This window comes from Telmatherina bonti (assembly GCF_933228915.1).
Source record: "Telmatherina bonti genome assembly, chromosome: 20".
NCBI lineage: Eukaryota > Metazoa > Chordata > Actinopteri > Atheriniformes > Telmatherinidae > Telmatherina > Telmatherina bonti.
In genome coordinates, this window is record NC_136618.1 from 20,356,239 (window position 1) to 20,384,095 (window position 27,857).

A 27,857-nucleotide genomic window follows, 5' to 3' on the forward strand; every position below is an offset into this window, starting at 1 on the left:
ACTGAAGAATGAACATATACTGTTGGCAGTGAAAAGGGATTGATCAACTTGTTTTACACTAAAAGTGTTTAAAGCCACGAGGGACTATACTTTACCAAGGTGTATGGGAGTTATATTTTCGGAAATGACCACAAACACACTGATCAAAAGGAGGAAATCTAGATAAACTAGTTCCACCAGAACAAGTTGTGGGGAAAAAAAATTTGATTCAGTATTTGATGCGAGACATTGTTACTTTTTGAATACCAGTCACCTGGAGCCAGAGGTCATTTGAAACCAGTGCCTTATAGCTGCGACTTTTACACTTGTTAAGTTTTGCAAACCTGGAGGCTACGTTCATCATTTATTTTTGGGGTGAAAAAAATAGATCCAAATTATCCCACATCTTTTTGATGCTCTGTCTCTCCTGATTTTGTTCTGTTAGTGCTCATCACATCAATGTCAGAGCATCATTTGTCAAGCGTACTTTCACAAACCTTATAGAAACAAATATCTGGATGGGGGTAACAGCAGAGGATAAGGCTGTGTTGTCTCCATGCAGGTTGTAGATACTCTCCTACCTAAAAGGTAATCATGACTGGGAGTGAAAAGTGGATTGAAATAAGAGAGTGGGTTGTGACAGGTGGAGGGTGGAGGGTTGCAACCAAAGTGAGACGACTCATAAAGGAGAAGGAGGAGGAAGTGGGGGTACATGCTACTTTTTTATTAGTCTCATCAGGAAACGGGAACAGGAAGTGAAGCAATAATCACTACTGTTGGTAATAACAGTTATCTCACAGTCTTCATTGCAGTGGCATCAACATCCTAATATACTGTGATCATTAATGATGGGCGTGTCATGAAAACGGTAAATAACATCAAATAATGAGCAGATGGTGTGCTAACATTTATTATTCACTACAGACAGTGAGACAAAGTGATGTTATGACACATTTAAAGTGACTATGAATACATGGAACAAACGTAAATCTAACAAAATTACATTTGCTAACCCATTTGCTACTAACTTTGTTTACTTGTGAAGCTTCTTGTGCCTGTAATATGAAATTCAGTGCCAGGTTACTTTTTGGCTTATTTTACTTCGATCAACCTTCATGATCACATTAGTTTGTGTCATGATGCTCATCTACTCAGGTTTTCTGTCTTCCTATGTATTTTGTCTCTGCAGTTGGTTACCTATTATCAAATCAGTCAAAAGTTATTGTAAAATGAAGAATTGTGAAGATCAATTCTGAATCTAGAAAGCTTGTAAAGTTCACAAAATTTGTAGCAAATGTGTAAAACATTGATATCTCGAACAAAACATTCCATCCTAACTTTTCCAGTCATTTATATTCTCATATCTGCTTTAGATGAGACTTTAGCAATTCATTTAGACTTTTCTTAAAGTGTTTTATTTCATTTTCTTCTGCATCCTGCAGCTTCACACAAAATGATTTGTGCCAGTTAAATTTGGAGCTGGTACAAGCTGATGAATAAAGTATTTTAAAGAATCATTCATTAGATTTGCTCATATTGCGTACATGTCAACTTTTAGCGGGACTCCAGATTTCTCTTTAATGTTCAGGTTCAGCACCACTTGAGTTTCTTTTGGACGTTACACAAAACATGTCACACATTCTCAAACCCTCTTTTCCTTTTAAATGCTTTCTATTATTTTTCATTTACAGATATTTACGATAAGACTTGGACCACTTTTTTTTTTGTTATGTTTTACTTTTTCTTGCCGCCTGCTTCTTCTGGGATGAAGACACTTACGGTGAAGTCTCCGCTCTCTGTGCCATACTTGTTCTTCACCAGGATGCTGTACTTGCCGGAGTCTGATGTGTTTACAGCGGTGATGGTGAAGCTGGCAAATTTGCCCGACTCAAACTTCAGGATACAGTGCTCGTCGGACGTGATCTCCCTGTCATTTTTCAGCCAGGTGACCTCTGGCACGGGGTTGCCCGAAATGTTGCAGGTGAGATTAAGGGCCTAAAGGGAGATTAATGTTCAACATTTGCCAAAAATATGACTTAGTTTAATCAGACTTAGAGCCTGTACAACCACGGGGAGTGTGTTTTGTCTTTGCACATTATTTCAGCTAAAACTCTTTACCTTGCCCTCTTGTATAGTGACAACATCAGGCAGACCTCCTGCTACCCGGGCACGATCTGTTTAAAAAAACCAAAACAGTGTTTTTTTTGTTGTTGTTGTTGTTAATTTAGTACAAGCTTGTTGCTGCAGCAACTGATACACAGTCAAAACTGTACTTTCCAAACAGTGCCAAGTGAATTTAAGAACTAAATCTGCATAAAAACAGTCAAATGCAAATATTGAGGATGTGAAGCCGGCGTAACTACGACATCACTTACTTTTCTCTGCAATAGCTGCGGCTCTGATAATTAAAAAAAAAAAAAAAGAAAAGAGAAAAACAAATTATTTCAGAGGTGCAGACTATCAGAGCTGATATTTCAAAGCTTAATCTGCTTCTCTTCTTCACAAAAATTTTTCTTGAAATTGGGAAAGCTGTAAGAGAAACATCATATTGCTTGCATCACGTGCAGAGCTGTGTGTTCACATTGCTGCCACTTTTATTGGTACACTGTCTTAAATCTTCATGGTATGGTCAAAAAACAGCTTCATACTGGTGTGACAGTGCCACAGAGTTTGCGCAGGCTTACAGGTGGCAGTTTCATAATGTAAATCTGATGCACTACAACATCTCAAAGTGCTTTTAGGAACTTGAAGTGATGTAAGCTTTGTGAAAAGGAGCCGTATTCTTTGGAAATACATTAAAAGAGGAGTGACTCTCTACACATATAGGCTCTGTTGTGTAAATGGTGCTCAGAATGTCTAAAAATGTGGATGTTTAAACCCCCCATAAATCATTATAGCAGCATGTGGCCTCAGTTTCCTGTTGTTAGATGACAGGAAATGCACCTGGTGTGGTTTTTGGCTGTAGTGACACATCTGAATAATGTGATAAATAGCTGCTTCTGCATTACCTTCAGCACAACAGATGGAAAACTGACTTACAGTTTCATTTGTATCAACCTGAACCACATTCCTCATTCATCTCTGACCTCTGACCTCTTCATCTCTGACCTTTGAAGCTAATTTCAAACTCCTGACAATCAAACAAATCAGTCCGCTTGCATTTGTGCATTTGAATACTTTTTGCCAAGGTTTCAACTTGCTGGATACGTTTTCTTTTGTTAGACAATTCTGTAGTTTGTTTTTGGCGATGGTTCGGCATGACAAAACTCATGTTTCTTTTTCACTTCTACTTTCCATTAAGTAGCCAGTTGTAATTTCAGCTTATCACAACATTTCTAAAAAACCTAAATGTGCTGGGTTTATGCTACATGAGCGGCTGTTCAGATATTTATGCATTAAAAGATTATAAAGTGAATGAAAAAAGCTAACAAGGTGATGTTTACTTAGTGGTTCATCTTAACTTACTTGAGTCTCTGGAATTCTGCAAAAGCATCGTCGAATGCTGCAAGACAGAAAAGCATCATGATGATATGAAAATGTTTAGTAGCCAGAACAGTTTTGCTTGGTTGAAAATTGAAATTTGAATAACAAAGACTCTTAAAGTACATGAAAAATTCATTCTAAATTAAGGAAAAGACTTTGATCTGCTCGTGTTGGAACAGTGCTCTTTGCACTGATGGTTTAAGTCATTTAAAGATAAGAAACGTAGATGGATTGGTCAACCATATAACTGTTGCATCGTCAGTAGGTCTTAAATGTATGTATCCTCCCACCTTGACCAGAGAGCTCTACAGTCCTCCTGAGGCCGCCCTTTCCGTCGTTGAACTCAATGGCGTACTTGCCCATGTCTTTCTCTGTGGGCTCTGTGATCTGAAGCCAGAGCTGATCTCCGACCACACCGCTCTTTATACGATCAGAGAAGGCGATTGCTGAATCCCTGTTGTAGATTGATAAAGAAAACATACACACTGTAAAAACAAAAACAAAAAAAAAACGCACACATGGTTTTACCCTACCATGTGTGTGTACTATCTATGAAATCACAACATATCCTGTATATGCACAGCTGCTGCTTGTTCAAACCTACTTGTAGTGCCATGTGACTTGGAGTAAATCGTTATAGTAGCTGACAAAGGTGTAGAGTCGGATGCCTTCGTCTGTGCTTGAGGTCTTTAGTGGAGTGGAGGAATTAGCTGTGAAGATTACCACAAAGAAATCACAACAATTCATCACTTAATTATTTATAGTTTACAAAATCTGCTGACTAGATATTTCTTCTTACCAATGAAACTGAAAACTTCATTCATCAGGTCTTTGAAACCTTGAAAAAAACAAACATAAGGTTATTTCATGTCGCCTGTTTTGCTTGACTGAATATGAAAGTGCCTCGGTGTGAAGTTACCTTGATCTGTCAGATTCAGTGTGGAAGTGTCTTTTCCTCTGTCGTCCTTCAGGACAACCTCATACACACCAGCGTCTTTCTTGGAAATCTTGCAGGGAGAACAGCAAAGTCAAATTTCCTCCAATTTCATAACCATCTAGTAAAAGAAACTGATGCATGATGATGAAGCACTTAGAGAAAGGTGAATACTCTCAGATAAAACTACAAAAAAATGACAGTCAGTTGTTTGCGTCGAAGTGACACTGCAAGTGACACATGATGTGACAATGTGTAAATTTGTCTAAGAGCAAGGAGGCGCTGTATGTTTACAGACTATGCAGAAGCATGGGAGTGATTTATACAGATCAGAGACATGTAATAGAAATCTACAAGCAAATTTAAAAACAGTAAGAGATCTACTTTGAACTAATTATTCAGTGAAAGGATTTTAACAGTCAAGTAAAAAGATCTAAAGCCAGATTTACTATTAATGTGCATTCAAGAAATATACACATGGAAATAGGAAAGTTCATGCTCCAATGGAACTGTTTCTTTACCTGGGCAATCTCCAGCTTCAGAACTCCCTCTGTGAAGCCGAGGTGCTCATCGGATTTGATCTCATGTCCATCTTTATACCACAGCGCTGAAGTCTCCTTCTTCATGTTACCAACCTGAAATGCATCAAATCATGGGGGGTGATTTCTCTGTGAATGTGTCAAAGAAGGCTCTGTGATGGACTGGTGACCTGTCCAGGATGTACCCTGCTGCTCATCTAATAATTGCTGGTATAGGCTCCAGCATCCCTGTGACTCTTACTTGGACTTACTTGGACTGAGCAGTTAAGAAAATGAATGAATGAATTTTATGTTTAAAGGAAAGAGAGTAGTCAGGAGATTTCTCTGAAGCTGCAGCTCACCTTGCACTTAAGCACAACGCAGCACTCTGGCGTCACCTCATAACCCAAATACTCGATAAAGTGAGGACCTGTGAAAAACATGGAACCCCTGATTATGACAGATAAAGGAAATAACGTAAAAACATATCTGTAGGTATTTCTGTAAAGATTTGATTCTTCAGTGAGCAACTGCTGTTATTTAATTATAGCAGAAAGTGACATGTCAGACATTTGCTGGTTCCAGTTTGTCCACATTTCACATTCTTTTTGTTATTTTCTAACATGTTACTTTGATAAAAAAAAAAAAAAAAAAGAAAAAAAAAAAGGAAAGCTTATTCAGTAATAGAAATAACCGCCTTAGCGAGTTGTGAACCTTACCCTGCTTTCTGAACCATTCTTTTCTCTGGAACTCTGATTCTTTCTGCAGCTGCTTGAAAACTGTGAATGAAAAGAGTTTACGACATCTTCAGGTTCTAAATGGCACTTACTTTCAACCACTGTTTTTATGTCATATGCTCAGCCTCAATTAAATTACGGTATTATCATTAGGGTGCAGTTGCAATGGTATATCACATATGAAATTTCCCTGTATGAACTCAACAGAAGAACGATGCCTCTGTGTCAGTTCTGATGATGAATGAATAAAAATTTCTGACCTGAAAACAGAAAGTGAAACCTTTGAAAACTTCATGCATAATGGTGGAGATGGTTACAGGATTTTTAAAATGTTATACTGCCCTCCAGTGATCAGAAGTAATCTGCGCTGAACTCTGCATTACTCTCCACTGTACACTAAAACGTGAATACAGATTCTCTCAGTCAGAAAACTTCAAGTGAATGGTCGTCGGTGGTCCTCCTATTTCCTACACGATCCTCCTATTTTCAGTGACAGTTAAAGAGTGTCTGAATTTATCTTTAAATTAAAAATACATTTCTAATTAGTTTTTTTCTGTACATATGTTCTCCAGTTTAAACAAGCACTGTTGTTAAAATTATCTTATTTATTTCAGATGATAATTAGGGGATTTTGCATTATTTAATTATTGCTGTGAGTATTTTATTTTTAAAAAAAAGAACAATTAATAAATAGTTTTAAATAAAGTTTTAAAATGAATTTGATTTTACACTCTTTGTTTTTTAGCTGAACATACCATCTCCAATCAGCACCAAGCTGGACTGGTTTGTAGCTTTTCCATCTTTCAGCTGAAAGGTGAAGGTGCCCTCGTCTTCTGGAGTCAGAGCCTCCATTACCATCTCAATCACACCAGTGTTCTTGTCAAAGTTCATCTTGTATTTCTGCAAAACGAAAAACAACCAAGAGATATAACTTTGTCAGCAGAGTTTCTAAAGTTGGGATACCACACAACTAAATGTTCTAACACAGATTCTTACTGACCTCCCCTTGAGAGAGAACATTATCATTGAAAACATAATCAACTTTGCCATTTGCAGACATCTGTGCTGCCTGCAGCCAAAAGCGCACTCGACCCTTCTCCATCAGCTCCACGGCTAACTCTGACTTCAAGGGGATAACTGTGGAGATAAAAAGGAAAATAAATAAAGAAAAGAAAACAAACAAACAAACAAACAAAAAAAACAACAACACAAAGATACATTTTTCTATCTAATAAACCCATCCAGGTCTGACAGATTGTGAAGCACTCACTGGGGAATTTGTGGTCATGGCTGATCTCCAGCAGCCTCTTCAGCTCTGATGAATTATAAATGAAGATAAATAAGATTAATGTAAAAAGATTTAAAAGAAAAAAAAAATGACTGATGCCATTTATAAAGAAAGACTTTATATCCTTGATGCCCACCTTCCTCAGAGAGAGTGTAGCTGGAGGAAGCACCATCCGTGTGAGTGACCAGACATGAATAAATACCTATGTCCTCCTCCCCGGGAGAGTTGAACACAACTTTGGACCTACAGAGAGAAGATAATAATGAAGTAAAAATAATCATGGAGTTTGAACTGAAACAGTCACAAATGAAAAGTATCTGCTCTCACTTGTTTCCCTTCGTCTCTGTAGTCAAACGGGAGGCGTCTGTGATTTCTGCATAATCCTTGGACCAGACAAATTTGGAGTCGGGGGTTATGTCACAGCATTCAAAGTTCAGGGAGATGACACCATCATCATCAACATCCACAACAATCTCCTTGGTACCTAAAAAACAAAACAAAACAAAAAAAAGTAAGCCTTGCCATATCATGATGTTTATTTAAATTTGCAGGATGTCATTTTGGCTTTACCAAGTTTGGTCAGAGCAGGGATTGGCTCTGTAACATCTGATGTTTTTCCAACACCGGCTTTATTCTGAGCGCGCACACGGAACACATATGTCTCTCCCTCTTTAAGATTCTTAATCTGCAAAATAAATGAAAATAACCCTGATCAAACAGCTGCTGCAGCTGCATGTGGACAGGAGCAACTCAGGAAAGTAAAGTCTGGCGTTGACCTTGATGTACGTCCTTTCCGTAGCCTTGGTGTTGACTCCCCTCCAGGCTTCCTCAGGTGCATCTGCTTCCTTAATGTCAATGTAAAACCCATTGACTGGATCCCGGCCCTGGTATACAGGTGGTTTCCATAGTAACACCAGAGAGTCATTTCGCACCTCTCTAATCTGCAGATCGTGAGGGGGTCCTATGGAGATAAAAGTAAATTTCATTTTGTCTGCTTTTTAAGTTTAGTTGTTTTTAACTATTTTTTAAAAAGCCCCCGAACCCTTCAGCGCTGTTTGGCACTTTTTGGTTAATAAACACAACAATTAAGCCATTAAATATGTTTCACTTTCAATTTGGTTCAATCTGACATGAAGTTCCCTGAAAATCTAATATGTGAAATTTTGCGACGTCTTTGGCAAGCTTTATTTTTGCCATAACAATTTTTTAATGTTCATACATGTAAATCAAAAGAGTTCTGGCCTGGTGTGTTAGGAGGCAACATGTGATGAGCACATCCTGAACAGAGGCCTCCTCGGCTGATTTTCCATTATTCGAAGCACTCTGCAACAAAATAACTAAATATGTGAACGTAACGTAGTTTAAAAGTTTAGTTTCTTTGTGTACTTTATCTTTATGTAGTATAAAATAGAGTTAAGAGGCAACTCCAAGGTTGTGTACAGCAGATATTTAGTCTTATGCGACCAGTAAATGGTGTACATTTGAGTAACACCATAAGCAAGAGGGGCTGGGGGTTCAGTGCTTTCACTATGTTTTCTTTTTTTTTTTTTTGAAAAACTGTTTTTTATTATGTAAAAGCATTCAATCTTAAGGTGATCTCACCAACCTGGTACAGCAATGGTCCACTCCTCACACAGGAAGGTGTTGCTGGGCAGTGATGGGATGCCAACACCAGCCATGTTGGCTGCTCTCACCTGGAACTGATACTTCCTGTTTTCATGCAGGTCAGACACCTGAAGACAAATATGGAAAGACCTTCCCATATTAAAACTATCAGCGTAATGTTGGACCTGGACACACAGGTGGTACCACATGCTTCGCATCAACTCACCCTGTAGGCCCTCTCACTAACAGCCTTGATGTTGGCCTCGTGCCACTTCCCAGGCACACCATCGATGACCTCACGGTAATCAACAAAGTAGCCGGTGATGTCAGCGCCTCCGATGAAAGTTGGCTGTTTCCAGGCCAGCACCATGGAGTCACGCACACACTCCAGAACAGTGATGCCATAGGGTGGAGTAGGTGAGGCTGAGACAGAGGACTCAAATTAACACCAGCAGGGAAGCTGATGCAATGGGGAAAGTCATCACAGCTGCTCCAACACATTCAGAATATTCAGTTAAAGAAATTTTTTTATTGTAGCAATGGAAATATGGCTAAATAATAGTGCTCCATTTCAGAATCTGTTTACAGCACTTATTGGCTACGTATGACAACATGAGGTTAACTCCTGTAGATGACAGATGACCTTAAAACCACAACGTGTTTGCAATGGCTTTTTTTTTTTTTATTAGTTTTTTTTCATGGTTTGCTTAAATAAATAGAGTCAGATACCTGGAAACAGGCTTGAAGTAGATATATATATATATATATATATATATATATATATATATATATATATATATATATATATATATATATATATATATATATATATATATATATATATATGCATACATATATATATATATATATATGCATACATATATATGTATATATAGCCTAATTATTATGTATATTGTGTATATCGCCTAGTTATTCTATATTTATCATATTAACTACACTCTGTATGCATTAAACCAAGCTGTTTCTTGGCTTTAGCTTTGTTTTCATGCAGCCAAAGAAGTGATTATTGATTTCAACCATCCTTTTTAAATAGTTTAAAACCTATAATTTGTTGAAAGTAGCACAAAGGCAACATATGGTATGTTTAATGTAAGATTTTTGTTTTGTTTTTAATTAATAAGTATATGCATGTTGGATTAATGCCAGTAACATATTTTAAAACTGGGACACAAATGACTGGGAAAGTTTTATAGTTCAGAAGTGAAGACTTGGTGGGGTTCTGCCTCTCTTTAAAAGACCGCATGGAAAGTGGAATTTCATCATAAATGCAAAACTCTGTACATTGTAGACAGAGCTGAAAAACAATATTACATGACTGTGATCTTGTTGGGTAGATTTTCTCTGCGTGGCCCGAGAAATTCCTATCAGTAAACACAGATTGTTACTTTCTGCAGATTAAAGTTATATCATAAATGCTGCTCTACATGCCTAAGCTAAGGTTGGTTTACTGTATGTAAAATGAAAAACTGATCAGGTCTTTAAATAAATAACAGTTCCTGGTGCAACAAATTTCAGTAAGACAATGCCAAACCACTCTCTGCTTACAGTATATTAAAAATATCCAGGTTATAAAATGGTCTACATGAAGTCTGGGCTGACTGTCACCCACTGAAAACATTTGGTCTGTTACTGAATATAAAATTACAAAGAATGCCATTAAATGTTGAGCAGCTGAAAACTTTTATCAACCAAGAAAATGAAGATATTTTTCTTTAAAACCGGAGCAGCTGGCCTCCTTTGTTCTTAAAAGCTTACAGTGTCAGAAGATTTGATGCATCGATTAAAAGACCCCTGTTCCAAACTTTTCTGAAACATGTTTCTGGGATCAAATTCAAAGTAGTCAAACACTTTTGAGGAAAACAAAACATCCCAACTTTAATATCAGACAGTAGTTAAATGTCATATTGAGTTTATTGAAACCAAGCACACAGTGATTTCAGAGATTAAGCTTTAGAAGTGACAAAAAAACAGAAGCTTTCTACAAAAGCAGGAACTTGTATCATAATGATAATAAACTGGCTTGTCACACATAAATAGCCATGCGAATTTTGATACACTCCCCTGTTTCGGGGGGTCAAAAGTGGGTCAAAGTGATTGAGAGTAGCACTTCTGAAGAAGTGCACTCCCAAAAAGGTCCCAGGTCAAGTGTCCTGCTCTTGTGTTGGTTGGATGACCTGCTTTTTAAGTACAGGCAGAGTGAGACTGGATGGTTCCTGCTACAACACACGTCTGTGTGTGTGTGTTACAGTGCTCTGGGGAGTGACGTGACTGACAGCAAGTCAGAAGCTTGGGGGGAAGTGTTGAGTTAAACCATGGTTAGGTGGTGTCTCACAGTCACTTACCTCTAACAGAAGATCATCTATGGAGCTACTCGCCAGCTGTTTATTGTTTATTTATCAGATCCTACAGAGCATTGCAGAACTGATTTTTCATGGGAAATAAACTGATAAAACTACTTAGTTTCCATTATAGGTTTCTCTTAGATTTAACTAAAAGGTTTCTGTGACCAGTGCTCACCTGCCAGCTCTTTCATGGACCTCAGGCTCTTCTGATTAGCAGAAGCAGGACACTTACATGTCTGCCGCCCACCAGGCTCACCAACTGTCTCTGCAGCCTTATCCTGCACCTTGGCAGTGGCTGGCTCTGACTGTGCAGCTGTGACTATGTAAGTAAGTGGTTCACAAACTGACTCTGACTCTGAGAGCAGGTTTTCTACCATTTCAGGGTCCCGGGACACACTGGCTTTCTTGCCCCCCGTGGTTTTTGTCTCCAGAGGTTCTGGCTCTGCAGAAGCTAAACCAGCAGCCCCGACCCCCTCCCCAGCTTCAGTGTCAGCCTGAGCTTTAATGCACTTTTGGATTGTGTCAGGGGTAGACTGGACAGTTTCATGCGTGCCCATCCAGCGTGGCTTGTGCTCAGTTAGTTGGCCCACGTTACCCCCCGGCCCCATCTTCTGCAACACACCATGAAGGATGCCGCCCCCTACGGGTGTTAGCACAGAAAAGCAGAAGAAGCTTTTTAAAAACGGGCAATTTCACCATTTATCACACAACAGTCGCACAACATCCAGAAAAGCTAAGAAAACGGCATGAACATAAAAAAAAAAGGAAATATTCATCACATCAGCATATCAAATAATGTAAAATGTCTTCATCTGACTGGGAGTGAAAATGAAGACCAGATGACCAACAGGTAACATCCATGTGAAGAAGATTAGTTTAGGATTTTGACAACATGCACACAAGCAAATGAGTATGAGTGTGAAGCTTTGTAGCAGTCCTTGATGAAAAACTAACAGCATTAGCAAAAGATTAAATAACTTCCTTGATTCTTACTGAAGCAATGAAGTAATGTGTATGCAGAGACTAAAGACTACAGAACACCACCAGGATCTACATATTATGGAGCACTGCTGCATTTGAATGGTTTTATATTTGTTTTTATTTAATTAAATTAAAACGTACACTATTAATTTATATGAAATGTGATCTGAGCAGGATAAAAGTTAAGAACTAGCTGAATAAATATCAACAAGGAAGCTTGTGACACCACATTAAATTAGTATTCTTTCTAAGTGTGTTTCATAGGAACAAACATCATGCTGCTCAGGGGATGGCAGTGATGACCATCCAAAGTCTGAGAGCTGTGTTAGTTTTAATGCAGAGATGTTAGGGATTGCATGCAGGGCACCAGAGCAGCACTACTCACAATACAATAGCAGCATTGTTTCTGTAACTGGTTTGTATTGTATGTTAAAGGTTCAGGCTCTCCTTTACCATCACCATTTAACCACTTTTAATGTAATATAAATAGCATTAAAGTGGTCAGTATTTTTCTACAAGTGTGTTTTGTTCAAATGCGTAATATTTTGCATTGACTAATCAAAGGTCAAATGTTCTGTTTTGACATAAAGGAGCACAATGGGAGGAAAAATACTGATTATTTACATTAATTAAATAGTTCAATATTGTCCAGAGACAATAAGTGTACGATGCTTGCACGTTTTTGTAAAAATCTGATTGATAAGTTGAAAAAAAGAGTTACTAATTTTGTATTGTTTCACCTTTGTGCTACAACTTGTATTAAAAAAAAATCACTGGGATTGAATTATTAGACTGAATGACCAGATCAGCTACTATTAGAAACTGGAGCTAATGACAGCACATATGCATTCTGTGCATACAAACCCCGTACAACATGCTTACATTTAGGTGTTGGACAGACCAGTGTGTATAACTTATATAATTAGGCAGAAACCAACAGAAGCTCTGATTAACAGTTTGTTTCTGTGGCAGGCATTGCTTTTTATCTGTAAGGAGGTCATGATGGATTTTAAAGTTGGTGCTCGGGAATTTCTTCCAAGTTTCTGATTTTTGAAATTTGGAGGGTGTTCCTGATGATTTCTCCCATGAGAAACTTGTTAATTCCAACCTCAGAGTTCAAATGGGCTGTGTCATCAGTTTGCCCCTTTTTTAGTTTTTCATTTTGCAATCAAGACAGTAGCAAAATCTACCAAATGTTTGTATGAAACATTGGTAAAAAAATAAAAAATATTGAAGCGAAAAAAAAAAAGTATTATGTCACGATGAGATGTTGTGACTTTGCCTCTTCTGTGTGCTTCCCATGATGTTTGCCTCTGAGACTGCTGACTGAAGTTCACATATTAATATGTCAAAAGGGATCTAGATAGTATGCCAATTACAGTTTTTCAAACAACTCTTTGGCCTTGGCAAATAAGCCAACCTCTGCCGCTCCCTTAATAACTGTATGGCAAATTGATGGAGCCTTGATGTTGTATTCACTCTCCTTGTGCTTTGTGGCAACAAAAAAGATTTATTTGTTTGTATTATATACTAAAGATAGGCTTATTATGTTACTGCTGCAATATGCAATTCAATGGTGTTTTTGTTGGGCAAAAAGCAATGTTTTTGTCTAAATGGATCAGAAAATTAAATCCATTCAGCTTTGTTTTTATTCAGTTGTGTTTTCCCTGAGACTAGGATAAATTTTGTGTCATCACCTGCATAATTTACACTAAATGATTGATGTCCTATTTTATAAGAAAGATTTTAAGCATATTAATCATGATTGGTTAGAATCAGTTGAACAGAACAATATCACTGCCAGGTTAGCAGGTAACACAGAAGTTAGGATGAGAAAACACAGTAATTTAAGGTTTCCATCGGGGAGGGAGGGTCAATGTGCTGGGTACCTTTGACACCACGGTGGGTTGCTGACACATCTTGTGCCCGGGAGAGGTGAGGGGGGGCATGGGGAGTAGGTGATGTAACATTTGGCTGGTTTGTAACCACCGCTGCTTTGGATCAAATTGACCCAAATTAGAGGAAGTCTACAAGTCCTGACCCCGACCCCGCTTCAGGCTGTGCAGGGAAGAAGTGTTGGGGTGGATGTGGTTGGACAGGGTGGTGGGTGGGCGGAGCACACAGCAGTGTATAATAATGTGACAGAGTGGAATCATGGTGGAGAAGTGTGGGAGTGTGGATGCTGATGGTATAGAAAGCTTAAAACATCTTATAAGAAAACAATAGTTGGCTATAACATACATTTATTCTCAATGAAGTTTCTTATTACATTACTTTCATAGCTTTTTTATTCCACATTTTAAATTAAATATAATCACTACTATTGTGATAACTGCTTCCAGTTTGTGGTGTGGCGTGCATGTCAGGAGTCATTTTGCCTCTCTGTCTTATTAACTACAGCTCATCAGTGTGAGCTAAGTCAGATATTACATCCACATTATTTATCAACATTTATTGACGTATATTTAGAATTTTAAAAAGATAATAAGGATAAGTCGCTTTTGCAAGGCTGCTAAAGTAAATTTCAAGTATTTGAGATATTGAACATTAAAATAGAGTGTTGGCTGGATTAATCTAGGAAGGTTAATGTAAAAATAGACTTTCAAATGAACTCAGATATGCAAGCCATAACACCAGAAACTGTTCTGAAAAGTTAGCTTTCAGGTCTAAATCTGTATAACAACAACCACCCGATATTCTCATTATCCCCCGACTACAATACATTAGGTTTCAGCACGACTCATCCATTTCACTCACCGATAGCCGCCTTTACCTCCACAGGCTCTGATTCCGGGGAGAACTGGCTGAGCCCTGCGGCGTTCACAGCCCTCACCCTGAACACATACTGCTCTCCCGTCATCAAGCCGTGGCAGATGAACCTGCAAGTAGATTTGATCAAGTCTGGAAGATATAAGGGCCACAAATTTGTATCATAATGTAAAAATAAAAAAGAAATGTGATTTTACCTGGTGGCCTTTACTGGCTTGTTGTTGCATGGCTCCCACACGTTGCTGCCCAAAATGCTGCCCTCAATGTAGTAGCCCACCAACTCTTTGGCATCACTAGAGGCTTCCCAGCTCACAACAACTGATGTGTCTGTGTTTCTAGTGGGAACAACTTTTCCTGGAGCAGATGGGATATCTGTGGATGATAGTGTGATACTTTCAGAGTTATGCTGCTGCTATTATGGTTGAATGTGCAGAACTTCACGCAGATTTCATGCTTCAGAAGTCAAGTGAGGATATAATGAAAAGCTGTCAGTTGTGTTAAATTTCATAAATAATTGGTGAAACCACTTTAAAACCAACCAAATTCTCATTGGTAGACTTGGAAGGTATGTTTTAGGTCTGAAAGAATTTCTGTGGATTGAAAATGAATCTATGAGACTGAAATCATTATTTCGTGGGGCCTGTACCACATGATTCAGGATTTAGTGTCCTTGTGGCTAAAAACTGTTATACAACTTTACAGCCAGTAGTGTGTGATAACTACCATGGCACAAAACAAATCTTAGATGAATCAGAAGGCTCTCTGATGACATCATCTGAGTGGAGAGAATCTAAACATGTAAAGCACTGTGCGCTTTTGCACAGTCCTGTATGTTTGTGTTCTCTGACCAAGCTTGTCGCCAACTGTGGTGGCCTCAGTTGGATCCGACGGTTCGCCAACACCAGCAGCATTGCAGCACCGGACACGGAAGCTGTAGGATTTGCCTTCAGCGAGATCAAACAGTGCAAATCGGGGAGACTTCACAGGGATCTCCGTATTCACCCTCTGCCAGCTGTCTGTGCCAGAGACACACTGATACAAACGGAAAGTGTCATAAGGTCAGTTTGGGGTTAAACTGTTCCAAGTATTAATGAGAATAAGTTTTTCCACAAGTTTTACCTTTTCCACGTAGTACATGACACCCTCGAGACCTTTCTCCCCTGGTGGCTTCCAGCTCAGCACCACATAGTTTTTGGTTGCCTCAGTCACCTGAAGCTCACGAGGTCTGCCAGGAACAATACTCTCTGATGGTGAGAAAATAAAATATTAAATGTGTAAACTTTCCTCAGAGTCTCTGAGTGATGGTGAAAATGTTCTTCTTACCTGCAGGTTCTTCCTCTGTGACAATGATTTGCCCAGTCCAGGGAGCAGAAGTGCCTTAGAATGTACAGAAGTTCAGCATTTACAAACTTTTCTGGATTTTACTTTTTACTGTCTAACTCAGGCTGTATTACCTCTCATGCGGGCACGGTCAGCAGGGTCCATCGCAGCCACCGGCTCAGACACTCTGGATGGATGGCTCATGCCACTCTTGTTCACAGCACGCACACGGAAGACATAAGAGCGGCCTTCCACCAAACCAGTGACGGGGAAACGGGCAAACTTGACTGGAGTGTCATTGCACTGAATCCAGTGGGTGGTTCCAACTTCACACCTGTCCACAGATTTAAAAAAACGTGCTTGTTTTGGGGCTACTGTCACTGAAAACGGTGCTCAAAGAGATGCTTAGTTTTTTGTTGCAGGTGTATTTTTCTGATATAATTTCTGTCTTTCAAAAGACAGAAAGATTTTATTCCTGTTTTCTGGGTTGGTTTCACAAGAGAAAGTTTGGAGTTCTTACAGTTTTCTAAATTTCAAAGTACATGGGGATTTAATCATATTTCATGCAACGTACTGGAATTAGAAACACATTAGCAAACCTGTCCACAAAGTAGCCAAGGATGGCGCTTCCTCCATCAACAGCTGGCTGCTTCCAAGTGACAATAATGTAATCCTTGTTTGCATCCAGACAGTGCACATCCAGGGGGGCTCCAGGAGCACCTTCCACCTCAGCATCAGAGTCTAAAAGACCCATCAGAAATATAAGCTTGAATAATCTGTCAAACCATATTTGTCATTCTTAAACCTGAGCCTAAAATATATCCAGCATGGTTTTACTGGATTTAGTTGCATGGAGTATAGTGTGAAAAGTTGTGTGGGTGTAGAGTTTGATACCCTGTGTATCATGCCATGAAGATGTTTTGGCATTCTTGGGCATCGGTTTTATTTCTGTGAAACGTTAACTGATTGCAATTGCTATCAAAAGCCAAAACATGTTTCTTCGGTCACAGATTTATCTGTGCATTATTATCATTAATATTATCATTATTTGTTTGGGACCCCATACAAAAGCTTTGACACTGGCAAACTTAAGCTCTGACAACTTTACCAAAGGTGCCATATCTTAGTTAACTTGCAAAGCTAAAATTAGCAGCTACGCAATGTAACACAATGTTAGGTTGGCTAAAAGAAGATAGCAGAGTGATACCTGCACAAATATAAGATTTTTGCAATGCCATCACTAAATCCAGTGTCACAAATTTTCAAATGAAGATCTGTAGTTTTGAAAAACAAGTTCCTGAATATTCATTTTTGTCACAATTGTGGTAAATCTGGACTGAAATGTCAAGAAAATAACAACCTAATGACTTTTAGTCACAGACATTGGTGGATTGATTGGCTGTGTGTTTCTAAGTGTGCTGATTAAACTTCAATAGACTTCACAGGGCGGCCAAAGATTTTTAAAAACAACCATAAACCCTACATAAACTAAATTTTAGAAGAACAAAGAGGAGACGTCTCTCACTGCAGTGCATGCAGGACAGCAAGACAGGGTTCTTTTAATGTTTTAACATTTTGAAAGGGTTAAACAAAGAAAGAAAGAAAGAAAAAAGCTCACTGCTGAGTCTTGATTTACAACATTTATGTCTGTCTGACCTACATCAGGTGGATCATGTTGGTTTCCTGTTTAAATAATTTTGATGTATTTAATGTATAAATGAATTTAATGTATTTGTGTCAAAACAGTCTCAAAAACTCTATATTTACATGAGGGTGTTATGCTTCGATTAATAATCAACTCAATTATATTTTGTGTCAATTTCTTATAATCAATGAGTCAAAATATACTTAAATAAATTAAACTAATTTTTCACAGCATTTCTGTACAGGTGTCATTTGTTATATATGTCCTTTTAATCGCGTCTTACCATACAGCAAAAGAGGACAGACAGCTAATGTTGACTGGCTTGAAATAATACACAGCGAAAGCAGTAAAAAAAAAAAATGTAATCAAACAGCTGTTTCTCCTTGAACTAGATACTGACAGAACTGCACTCACAGTTTGACTCAATTCATCACTGAGCCCTCTGAGAATAGCAAGACTGCAACCAGGATTATGGCAGTCCATTGTATAGACTGTACCTGGCGTCTTCTTTACTGGGCATCCCTGAACTAATGAGGAAACAACGGGGAGAGCTATTTTCTAGCATCCACATACCCATCATTGTTCCTGTTAAGCCCAAAGGTCAGGTGTGTCTGAAGGCAGCAAAGTTAATCTTGACTAACCACTTTTTCCAAAGTATTCAAACAGTTGCCAGAGACTTGCTGCTCAGTGGTGCGTCCATTAGAGACATCCTATTTAAAACCCCCCAGTGAGATTCAAACATTGTTAAATATGGTATTATCCTCAGGTGCCAGGGAACGTGCTGTTATGAATGCGACCTTGATCTGATGAGACAAAAACAAAGCTGAGGGAAGGTACTTGTATTTAGCTTGTGTTGACAAGGATTGTAGTAAAAATATCTGTTGTGTAACATATCTGTAAGACTGTACGGACTCAAAAGCTATTAGAGTTTTTAAACAAAACTGTAAATGTGATATCGTAAGAATGAGTCGTTAAAATAAGGATTGCAGATAAAATATTCAAATTATTTAGGCCATTTAACTATATAACTTTAAGGCTGGCTGTGGGAATTTGTATTTCAAATGCAGACAGCAACATATAGCTACAGAAAATAGATCCTGTTGTGACTCTGTGTAAGACTTTATAGAGAGTCGGTTAACTTGGAAAGCTTTGGAGGAAAGGCGCTCCCACCTCTGACAAATACGTAGGCTGAGTAGGTTTCATATCCAGATTTAGTGGTGACACGGAGGGTGTAAAGCCCTTCATCCTCTTTGTTGAGGTGTGTGAGTGTCAGTGTGGCTCGGTCTCCACTCCAGTGTGTGTGGATCCATTTAGAGGGACTCAGCAGAACATCTGATATTCAGAGCAGAAAAAGAGAGAAAATATTGCATTATGCTAACTAAGTGTCCACCAAATGTTTCAGATTAGAGAAAGTGTTTGATAGGTTCACATACCATCTCTGTACCACTGGACCTCTGGTTGGTAGCGATGCAGGGAGGGGTAGATGATGACTGTACAGCCAAGACTCATGGTCTCCCCCTCTCTTCCAAATGACACACCAAACTTATCAACAATGTGAGTCTGGAAGTTAATGCCATACTCCAAAACTGGACCATCTATTGAGAGAACAGTAGTGTTAAAACTTTTGATGTATTGTGATTTACATGAAGCTACTGTATCTTGCTAATTTAGACAAGTGGAAAGGATCCACTGTGATCAAGTGACGGGACAAAACATTGCACTTTAAATAAGACGGAACAGAGTAGCATAAAATATCAAACAAAGTAAAAAAAAACATGAACAAAAACAAAATGTGGGAGCATGAACAGTGTCAGATGTGACTTCAGTACAATAAAAACAACTTGTCATGCATCAAATGGTAAAACACAGGAGACATGAAATAAAAAAAAAAGAATTTAAAAAATGGCATTAAAATTAATTGTGCTATTTGTTTGCAACAACAATCTATCAAGAGAAGAATCATATCAGCTGTGTGAAAAAGTCAGAAATGCTTGAACATTTGGTAAAACATGTTGCATGACCCTTCATTCAAACTTACATGAATAAATGATCTATACAAAACGGCATACTACTAGGGTTTAGGTTTCAATCATAAATGTGGAAAAATTTGTCAATTTTTCCAGCCTGTTTAGGCAAGTAGTGCGAGCGTAACCGTGACACTCCTACACAGACAAGAGTGGCCATGCATGGAAAAACAGGTTCACCAAAGGATTTTCAAACCAGATTCCTCTGACCCTGTTACCTTCGGTATTGGCCCCTGCATTGTCGCCGCAGCATCAAAGAAACAAAAAAGTTGTTAGTGTAGTAGCACCCCTTGTTCATCCTCCCAGCACCCCGCCACCCTGCTCATAACTGAGGTCAGTCGTGTGTGAGTCAACAACACAGCATGAGCAAGTTAATAGCAGAATTTGGAAATGACTTAAAGACAAAATCAGGAATACTCTTATCATTTTAGAGTTGAATTAAAGCAAATAATTACATGTAGAAATCATTTGTTAGGAAAGAGCATCATCACACAGCTGTTTAGCTTTTAGCTGTTTAGCTTTTAGCATCTTTAAGTTTGTTCAGCTGCGTTCACAAAAAGTGGAAAATACAGTTAATGACAGTTTTTCTGCTACAAAGCCTAATTATTGTTACAGTAACAGCTGATAGTTGGTTTATTTCCATTAACTACAGTTGAAGCTGGTGGTTATGATAAGCAGCAAATGTGTGTTTGCAGCAAAGCTGTCATCAACCAACTAGTTAATCCTGCTTTATACAACTTACACAATCAGCATTAAGTGTCCCGGAGTATCGTTGAACTAAAGATTGCTACCATTAGCAACAGTAGGAATTCAGCGACAGACTTGTTTTGGAAATTTCGCTATCTTTTGTGGCCATAATAAAATCATGAAACTGACATAGGAAATCCACACTTACGTCTGGGTGCTGGCAGTGACTCATCAAAGTCACCTTTAAATCCTATGGAGAAAAGCAACAGTGTCTATTAATACATACACCACAGATAGAGTTGCTGTGTGACACTTGGGATTCAATGAATGATAGTGTGGGGGTTTTGTGATGACGTCTAGTTTTAGGGGAAACTTACTTTTGACCACGATGGAAGCAAACGCAGATTGCTCTCCCTCACAGTTTGCAGCAGAGACGTGGTACTGAGCTGTATCATCGAAATCACATCTGAAAGAAAGATGCATCAGCTGATCAGTGTCCGTGATTGGTACATTCAAGTACTTAAAGATTCACGTGTACAGTGGCTGTTCCCCACGTCAACCTCGGCCCTCTCAACAATGTACATAATACTAACTATGTGGGGCCCAGCTGTAAAGCATTCCATAACTCCAAGCCAGGAATACTCTGGGAATAAATAGACACCACTTGTGATGTCATTTCCATCAGGTGCTGTGGGTGTCTATTACACATCTACTGTTAACATAAACAAAAGTTAGACTTTGGCAGACACAAATCGAGCGAACATTCCCTTTTGCCAAGTTTACTGTGTGAATTGAAACGGCTTAATTTGATCTGGAGCTATTTTTAGACATGGTTTTAGTTATCAGTAGCAGCCAGGAAAATGATTTGGCTGGTATCTGGCTCACAGAGTCCTGGTTAATGTCAGATGTTGACAAGTCAAACAGGGTCAAAGGGCGACATTATCATATCATATGCCACACATCAAGACTTTAGGTGCTTTGGGACAACAGGGATCCTTAAAAGGAATAATTTCCCATTGTTTTTTTTTGTTTTTTTTAGCATCTGTGTCACAGGAACTACAGCTGATTGAGTTCACAACTACAATGCATGAGGAACGCGATATGATATATAGCTCTACCGTAATTGGTCCAGTCAATACAAATGATTAGACGAAGCTATTTGTACAACAAAGATCATTCTTTTGTGGTATAATTGTAAATTACAGTGAATAATGTATATTAAAAAAACCCCATAACTTCTTAACTTCAGTCTCTCAAAACTTAGAACAAAAAGAAAATGAACAAAATTTCAGTAAAACCCAGAGTATATTAAACCTTGATGGGACGGTTGAATTACAAATTAATTTTGTCTCATCTCTCAGCTGCCATCTATTGGTTAAGACACTTTTTAGCATGCTGAACAGAATGAGGAAAAGTACACAATGAAGATATGTCTGCATTTGTCAAGCTTAAGCTGTGTGAATACAGTTTTGCTGGATTTAAAACAGCATTAAGTTTGATGAAAACAAGCGAATGTTTCACACACTGCGGAGAGCCACACCTACCTGTTGATCTCCAGTGAGTGCACGTTGTATCTGCTCTCAAGTTTATATTTGCCAGGGTTGGCAAGAGGGTCAATAGCCACATTGTTTTTGTACCTTGAAATATGAGGCAAATATATGACAGAAGACAGACCAAAGGAAAGAGAGAAGACTTAAAGAACATTTATGTTATGAGGAAGGAAACGCTGAGTCGTGAAAATCTCTGAGGAATAAAGAGGATGTTGACACAGCAGAAAGGACAGCTTTGAGGTCATGTTGTGGGTGATGCATGTTTGTGGCCTACCAGGTGACCCTGGGGTCGGGCCAACCACTGACAGTGCAATGCAGCCGCACACACTGCTTCTCCCACACAGTGTGGGAGCGAGGTTTAATCACAAATTCCGGGGCGTGCATCAGGCTGTCTTCGTTCATGCGCTTGAAGTGTTCCTCGTGTTCATGGATCTAAAGATAGTAGAGTAATTACTCAGCGCAGTTTCACCTTTGCCCCCAATAAAAAGTTAAAACAAATAAAACAATTCTCCATGTCAACAACAGGAAGTGACAACGCATGCCTGCATGAAAAAACACAAAGCTTGTGCAGAAACAGCTATTGCAAAATCTCCATCTATCTTTGTATGCTTTGCACATGCAAGTCATACGGTATGCACTTTGCAGTTACAGTTGTTTTAAGTGCGAAAACGTGTTTCTTGTTACACCATATGGGTAGTTGAGGAGGTCCAGTTGTGCCCTGGCCAACACGTAATATGACAAACACCACTGAGACACTACTTTTTTGTGTCTTGAAACATGATCTCCTGAAGAATTTATCACCCACTAGTGAGGTTGTCTGGCAGAGTGGAGACAGATAAATATGATGAGGGGGTCACCGTGGCTTCTGTGATGCCCATTGAATAACTGGATAGTGCTTCACATAATCACCCACAGGCATAAATAACTCCCTCATGTAAGGAGTAGTAATAAAAACCACTTATCCACAGGCACTTGACATTCCTAAGCACTTCTGCAATTAACTGTGGTGAGTCACACTACAATGGAAGCAATTTAATACTGTTGTGAAGCTGGAAAATAAGCTTAAGAAGTGGTTTTATTGCTTGTGATGGATCGATTGTAAGATGTTTTCAAAGAAAATGATGGGATGAAATGTCACGGCTGAGATTCTTCTACTGTGGTTGTACAAACACAAAACCTTTAATACTTTAGGAAACTTGTTTACTGTGACGTCAGACTTTTTTCAGAAACTACAAAAATGTATGAGTGATAAAACAAAAGAAGAAGAAGCTGCATTTCTGTTACTAAATGTCTGCTGAGGGTCGTTCCATGTAAAACTGAATGAGCAAGCTTGTATGATCACTTAGATAAATGTATGATGTGCGTCATTACAATACACTGGTCCATTAATAGTGTTGCAATAAATGGAAATATGTGATAAATGTGATATTAAAAATCAGTATATGTATGTATGTATTTATGTTTTCAAACGTATAATATATATATATATATATATATATATATATATATATATATATATATATATATATATATATATATATATATAAAACTGATGATAGAAAAAAATATGTAAAATTTCAGTTTTGAGAGTAATTTTTAAAAAAAAAGTTGATTGTATTTCTTATGTTTTCTATTGACATGGAGGTATTGTTTGATGACAGTATCAATGATATTTTTTTAAATGGTGGAATCATATATTGTAATGACTCCACAATCTACATGTAACCAACAACTTGTTGCCAAAAAAACCCATCATTTTGCTGTTGAATACATAAACCCTGAATTAAAAAAAAAAAAAAGATCAATTCACCCTTACTAGTAGCACACTATTAAATAAAAGTAAAAGCGCCTTAGCCAGAACATGGAAAACTGTTTCACGCCAGACTGATATGATTGAACTTCTTAATAAAAGCAATAATTAAGAATTCAGTCAAGAAAAAGGCAGAATGCATATTGGCCAATGGTCATTCTGTGTATATGATCATCTGAGTCTGCCTCTGCAAACCAAACACTGCAATCCACATACATGGCATAGAACTAATAGATATTTCTCTCCATGTTTTGGGAATATCAACATGACAATCTTGTGTGATCTGAAAGCAGGAAGTTCCAACACTGACCCTTTTTTTTAGAGAGATGCGCTCAGCCGACTCACGCATGGCCTCCTTCCTGGAGATCAGCTCTGACCTCTCCATCTCCACACCACTGGTGAACAAATTCCTGCGGGCCATGTATGTAGCAGAGTCCCTCACTCTTGCTTCCTCTGTATCTGACAATCCTGTTGCAAACTCTTGACTATGGGATAGATTTGGGGAGTAAGGCATAGCATTTAAAATGAATTTTTTTGCGATGCTGTAAAACATTCTTGGGTTACCAGCTTGTCACGGTTAATAGTTATTACCTGCCCCTGAAGATAGGCACTACATAGCCGATGATTTGGTTCTCTTTGTCCACAGCCAAGTAAGTTGGCTTGGCTTTCTTGGGTGAGGGGCTTAGTCTGCTCTCCTCCAGTCCAGAGTGGGAGGACACTTTAAGTCTGAGACATACAAAACACCATCAGCCTGGCTAATGGCCAGACAGTGCAACATGACATAAAAATAATGATGAAGCCAAAGCCAGGAATTGATTAGTTGTAGATTAATGGAAAGTTTTGGGAATAGTTTAGTTTTTGTACTATTTTACACCATTACACCTCTCTGTTATTCTGATAGTGGTTCAATATCAGCAACCATTATGCTTAATATAGATAAGCTACCACTAAAACTGTAATTATGACACCAACTTATTGCCTTAGATAAAAAAAAACATGAATAAAAAATACAACCAATATGTTTAAAACAACAAAACAACTCCTATTTGTTGTACTTTTTGAGTGTTTGTCAGTAGGACTACTTTAACGCTACACTGTGAAAGATGGTGAAGAGATGCTTCATAAAGAGTCTAATAAATGTGCTAAAATGCAAGAAACTTCACTGAAACTTTTGATTTTTACATTGAGAATGTGAGACCTCTCTTTTAGTCTCTTCGTTGTGGGTTTTCAATCAGGCACCACCTATGGGCACCACACAGTTTGCCTGAGGGAATATTATCCGTGGCTCTGGGAAAGTGGGGGTTGGGATTTGCAGTATGAGATAACAAGAACTCGCAAAGGAGGCAGGGGCAAGGATGCCAGGGCAACTGCCCACATGTTTCCTGTATCTATCTGGGTCAGTATTTCTTAGTACTGAATGTGTGTGTTCACTTGTTTTTCTAAGTGTATGCTCACATAAAAAGCCAAAAATGACCTTACTGTAATTTCTCTCATGGTCAAATCAGCATCATATCATAATCAGAACTTAAAGCCAGAGATATCGTACTGGTCTTTTGCTTTGATCTGTTTTTTGTTGTTGTTTTTGTATAGATTTTTTTGTTCTCTTTACGTTCTCCTGGGAAATTTTTGGAGAAAGTGGAATGAGTTGAATTAGTTGAGTGGTGTGCCATAGAAACAGGAGCTGGACATGTAAGTTTAGACCTTTTAAAACATGAAAAGAAAAGAAAATCTGAATATTTTAGATGTTAGATGATGTGATTTGGGTGATGATGCCCCCCCTAACCCTAACCCCCCCCCCCCTCCTGCTATCAGTGTGACAGCAAAGCTTAGATGTTGGTAAAACTTAAGCCCTCTGACCTGTTTGCACCACCAAGCCAGTGTATTTAAAGATTTAACAGATACTGGTAGGATCACTGTAATGCATGTTTTCTTTTTCCTCTGAGAAGCTCATTATACTCCACCTTGTAAATATCAGGGAGAATGAATGAATAAGAAATGATAAATTATGCAAATTTTTTGTTGCATTACTCATTTTATTTGAATAACACCCGTAAAAATACATCTTTTTCTGCACTTCCCATTAATGGACAAAACTCCAATGTTAACATTTGTTACGATATAGCCTTCCTTAAGAAACAGTCTGCATCTGGCAGATGCATCCATCGGGATAGACAACAAACCAAGCACTATTTGGAAAGAAAATTTGTTTACGGTAATGTCTACAGGAGATAAAAGACAAACAACCAAATTACCAAAATAATTAATACTAGTGTGGTCAGATGGAGAGTTCTCAAGAGGACCCAAATGATATAATCAAGACTCCCTGATGCTTCATACTATGAGTCTGTCACGATATAACAATGCATTTCATTGCAGTTAATCTAACAACCAATTTTGCTCTTTAAGCTGTCAACAAATTTGCAGAACTGTAGTTACTTGGAGATGATTGTATTAAATGTAATACTTGTCATGCATGAAGGCATGCTGAACATTTCTGCTGCATGCAAAGAGCCTCGTGCAGGATGTTCAAATAGCTATGAAGAGCTACAATCCTCAGCTATGTGAGCGTTGATCAAAGCAAAAGAAACTCAGTAGGGAGAAAAGTTGTTACTTGGTGTCAAGGAAAGATGATCCCAAAGCTGGGACAGGGAAGTGATCCTGCAAGGTTGATGGAGGTGAGCCTAATTAACCAGGGTGGGGAAAGCGGAGGTGTTAGGGAGGTAGTAGGGCTTTCCTGGGACAAAAAAGTGGATTGATGAAGGTATGAATCTCCATCTTCCTCTTCCCTTCCTCCTCCTTACCCCCTGCTCCTGGTGGCGGCAAAGCTGCTGCTGCCAGCAGTATATCTGCTGCTGGACTGGTATTGGCTCATTTTAGACTCTGCCTCCAAGCTGCGGTAACCACGATCATAGTGGCGATGGTGCTTCTGGTAGAAGGGTATAGATCCAGACATGCTGCTGGTCGCTCTTCGTGCGAGACTTTCGTATCTTCTTGTCTTTCGGTTTGTTTGTCTTGTTAGTGTTCAACAGCAAGCGAACTCACTGTTAACTTAATACACAGTAGATTTATCATCACTTTGACTCCATAAGATTTGAATTCTTAGAACACCTCGAAATCTATTAAAGGTATCCTAGATAACAAACACAATCAAAAGAGAACTTTCATAAAATCTGCAAACTCAAACCTGCAATAAGATCTGTCAAGACATATATGTTTCAGGCAATCAGGCACTTTCTTTGCATGCTTAGACAGACATATGCACCAATTACAACCTGACATAACTCATCTTATCTCCATAGTTGCCACTTACTCTGGAAATAAATTCCTCAACTTCAAGCTTTAAATGAAAAGATGGTCCGGCTCCACTTTAACAGCTTGATATCCCAGCAGACCTCCAGGTAGGTACGTACAGTGCTGCGGTCTACACAACAAAAATAATGTTGGCTCTTGCCAGAGTGTCCAAGCGGCAGTCACAGCCTTTTATGGTGAGGATAGAGATAAATATAGCTGAGAGCAAAACTGAGGGGGTGAGCGACTCGACTCCGGTAGTGCGACACATTTATGGGTGCAGGTCTTCGAGCCAAAGAGCATAACTGCCAGATATTTAGGTAAACACAGGGATGCTTATTGGCTTTCATTATTTTGTGTAAAATCTATTGGTGGTATTTTAGTGAGTCTGCATTCACTTTAATCATGGGAACTTATTAAGGCTCCTTCATCTATAATACTTCCATATTCTGACATCAGACAACAATTTAAATCAATGAATCCTCAATATTTTCCTTATATTTAATTAATTATGAACTAATATATATATATTTTTTTCCCTAAAAACATTAATCCCTTGCTGGCTCATGTCCCAAAGTTCTCCAGCATTAGTTAACCTCCGACTACTATTGTCCTGCCTTTGTACTGCAGCAGCCTCAGCTGTGACTGATGCTAACTTTAGTGATGCTATTGTTACTTGCTTCACATGCAACAGATGCCAGTTACTGTCTCCTTGTCACTCTCTCTTTCAGCCTCACTCTCATTTGTGGAAGTACACAAAGGTCCCCCTTTGTCCCCTCTGGTCATAAACAACTCCTCAAAGAAAGTTAGCTAAATCTAAGACTCATAGTATAGGCAATATGTAGGCAATATTGGCAGCTAAATCAACTATATACA

At 38.6% G+C, this 27,857-nt stretch overlaps 1 protein-coding gene across 3 annotated transcripts; it reads right to left on the reverse strand.

Moving 5' to 3' along the window:
• Positions 1–688: 688 nt before the first annotated feature.
• Positions 689–27,139, reverse strand: myom1b (myomesin 1b). 3 transcript variants are annotated; one of them, XM_079259660.1, is made up of 37 exons: positions 27,004–27,139; positions 26,495–26,741; positions 24,285–24,419; positions 24,004–24,178; positions 22,158–22,315; positions 21,878–21,970; positions 20,711–20,799; positions 20,542–20,583; positions 19,056–19,217; positions 18,793–18,954; positions 16,577–16,718; positions 16,112–16,311; positions 15,981–16,034; positions 15,777–15,901; positions 15,506–15,689; positions 14,855–15,029; positions 14,646–14,767; positions 8,771–8,967; positions 8,546–8,672; positions 7,716–7,900; positions 7,510–7,624; positions 7,267–7,423; positions 7,076–7,182; positions 6,922–6,966; positions 6,652–6,788; positions 6,407–6,551; positions 5,634–5,693; positions 5,277–5,344; positions 4,918–5,031; positions 4,382–4,469; positions 4,262–4,300; positions 4,067–4,172; positions 3,753–3,916; positions 3,445–3,481; positions 2,355–2,377; positions 2,098–2,153; positions 689–1,974 (listed from the first exon to the last, which is right to left on the reverse strand). In XM_079259660.1, exons 2-37 carry the CDS (start codon positions 26,644–26,646, stop codon positions 1,714–1,716), a joined length of 4,401 nt encoding a protein of 1,466 aa, XP_079115786.1. In that variant the 5' UTR covers positions 26,647–26,741; positions 27,004–27,139; the 3' UTR covers positions 689–1,713. The 3 variants fall into 3 exon arrangements, with proteins under 3 accessions (XP_079115786.1, XP_079115787.1, XP_079115788.1); XM_079259661.1 differs by lacking the exon at positions 26,495–26,741; XM_079259662.1 differs by lacking the exons at positions 24,004–24,178; positions 24,285–24,419; positions 26,495–26,741 and having other exon boundaries at positions 27,004–27,129.
• Between the last annotated feature and the right edge of the window lie 718 nt (positions 27,140–27,857).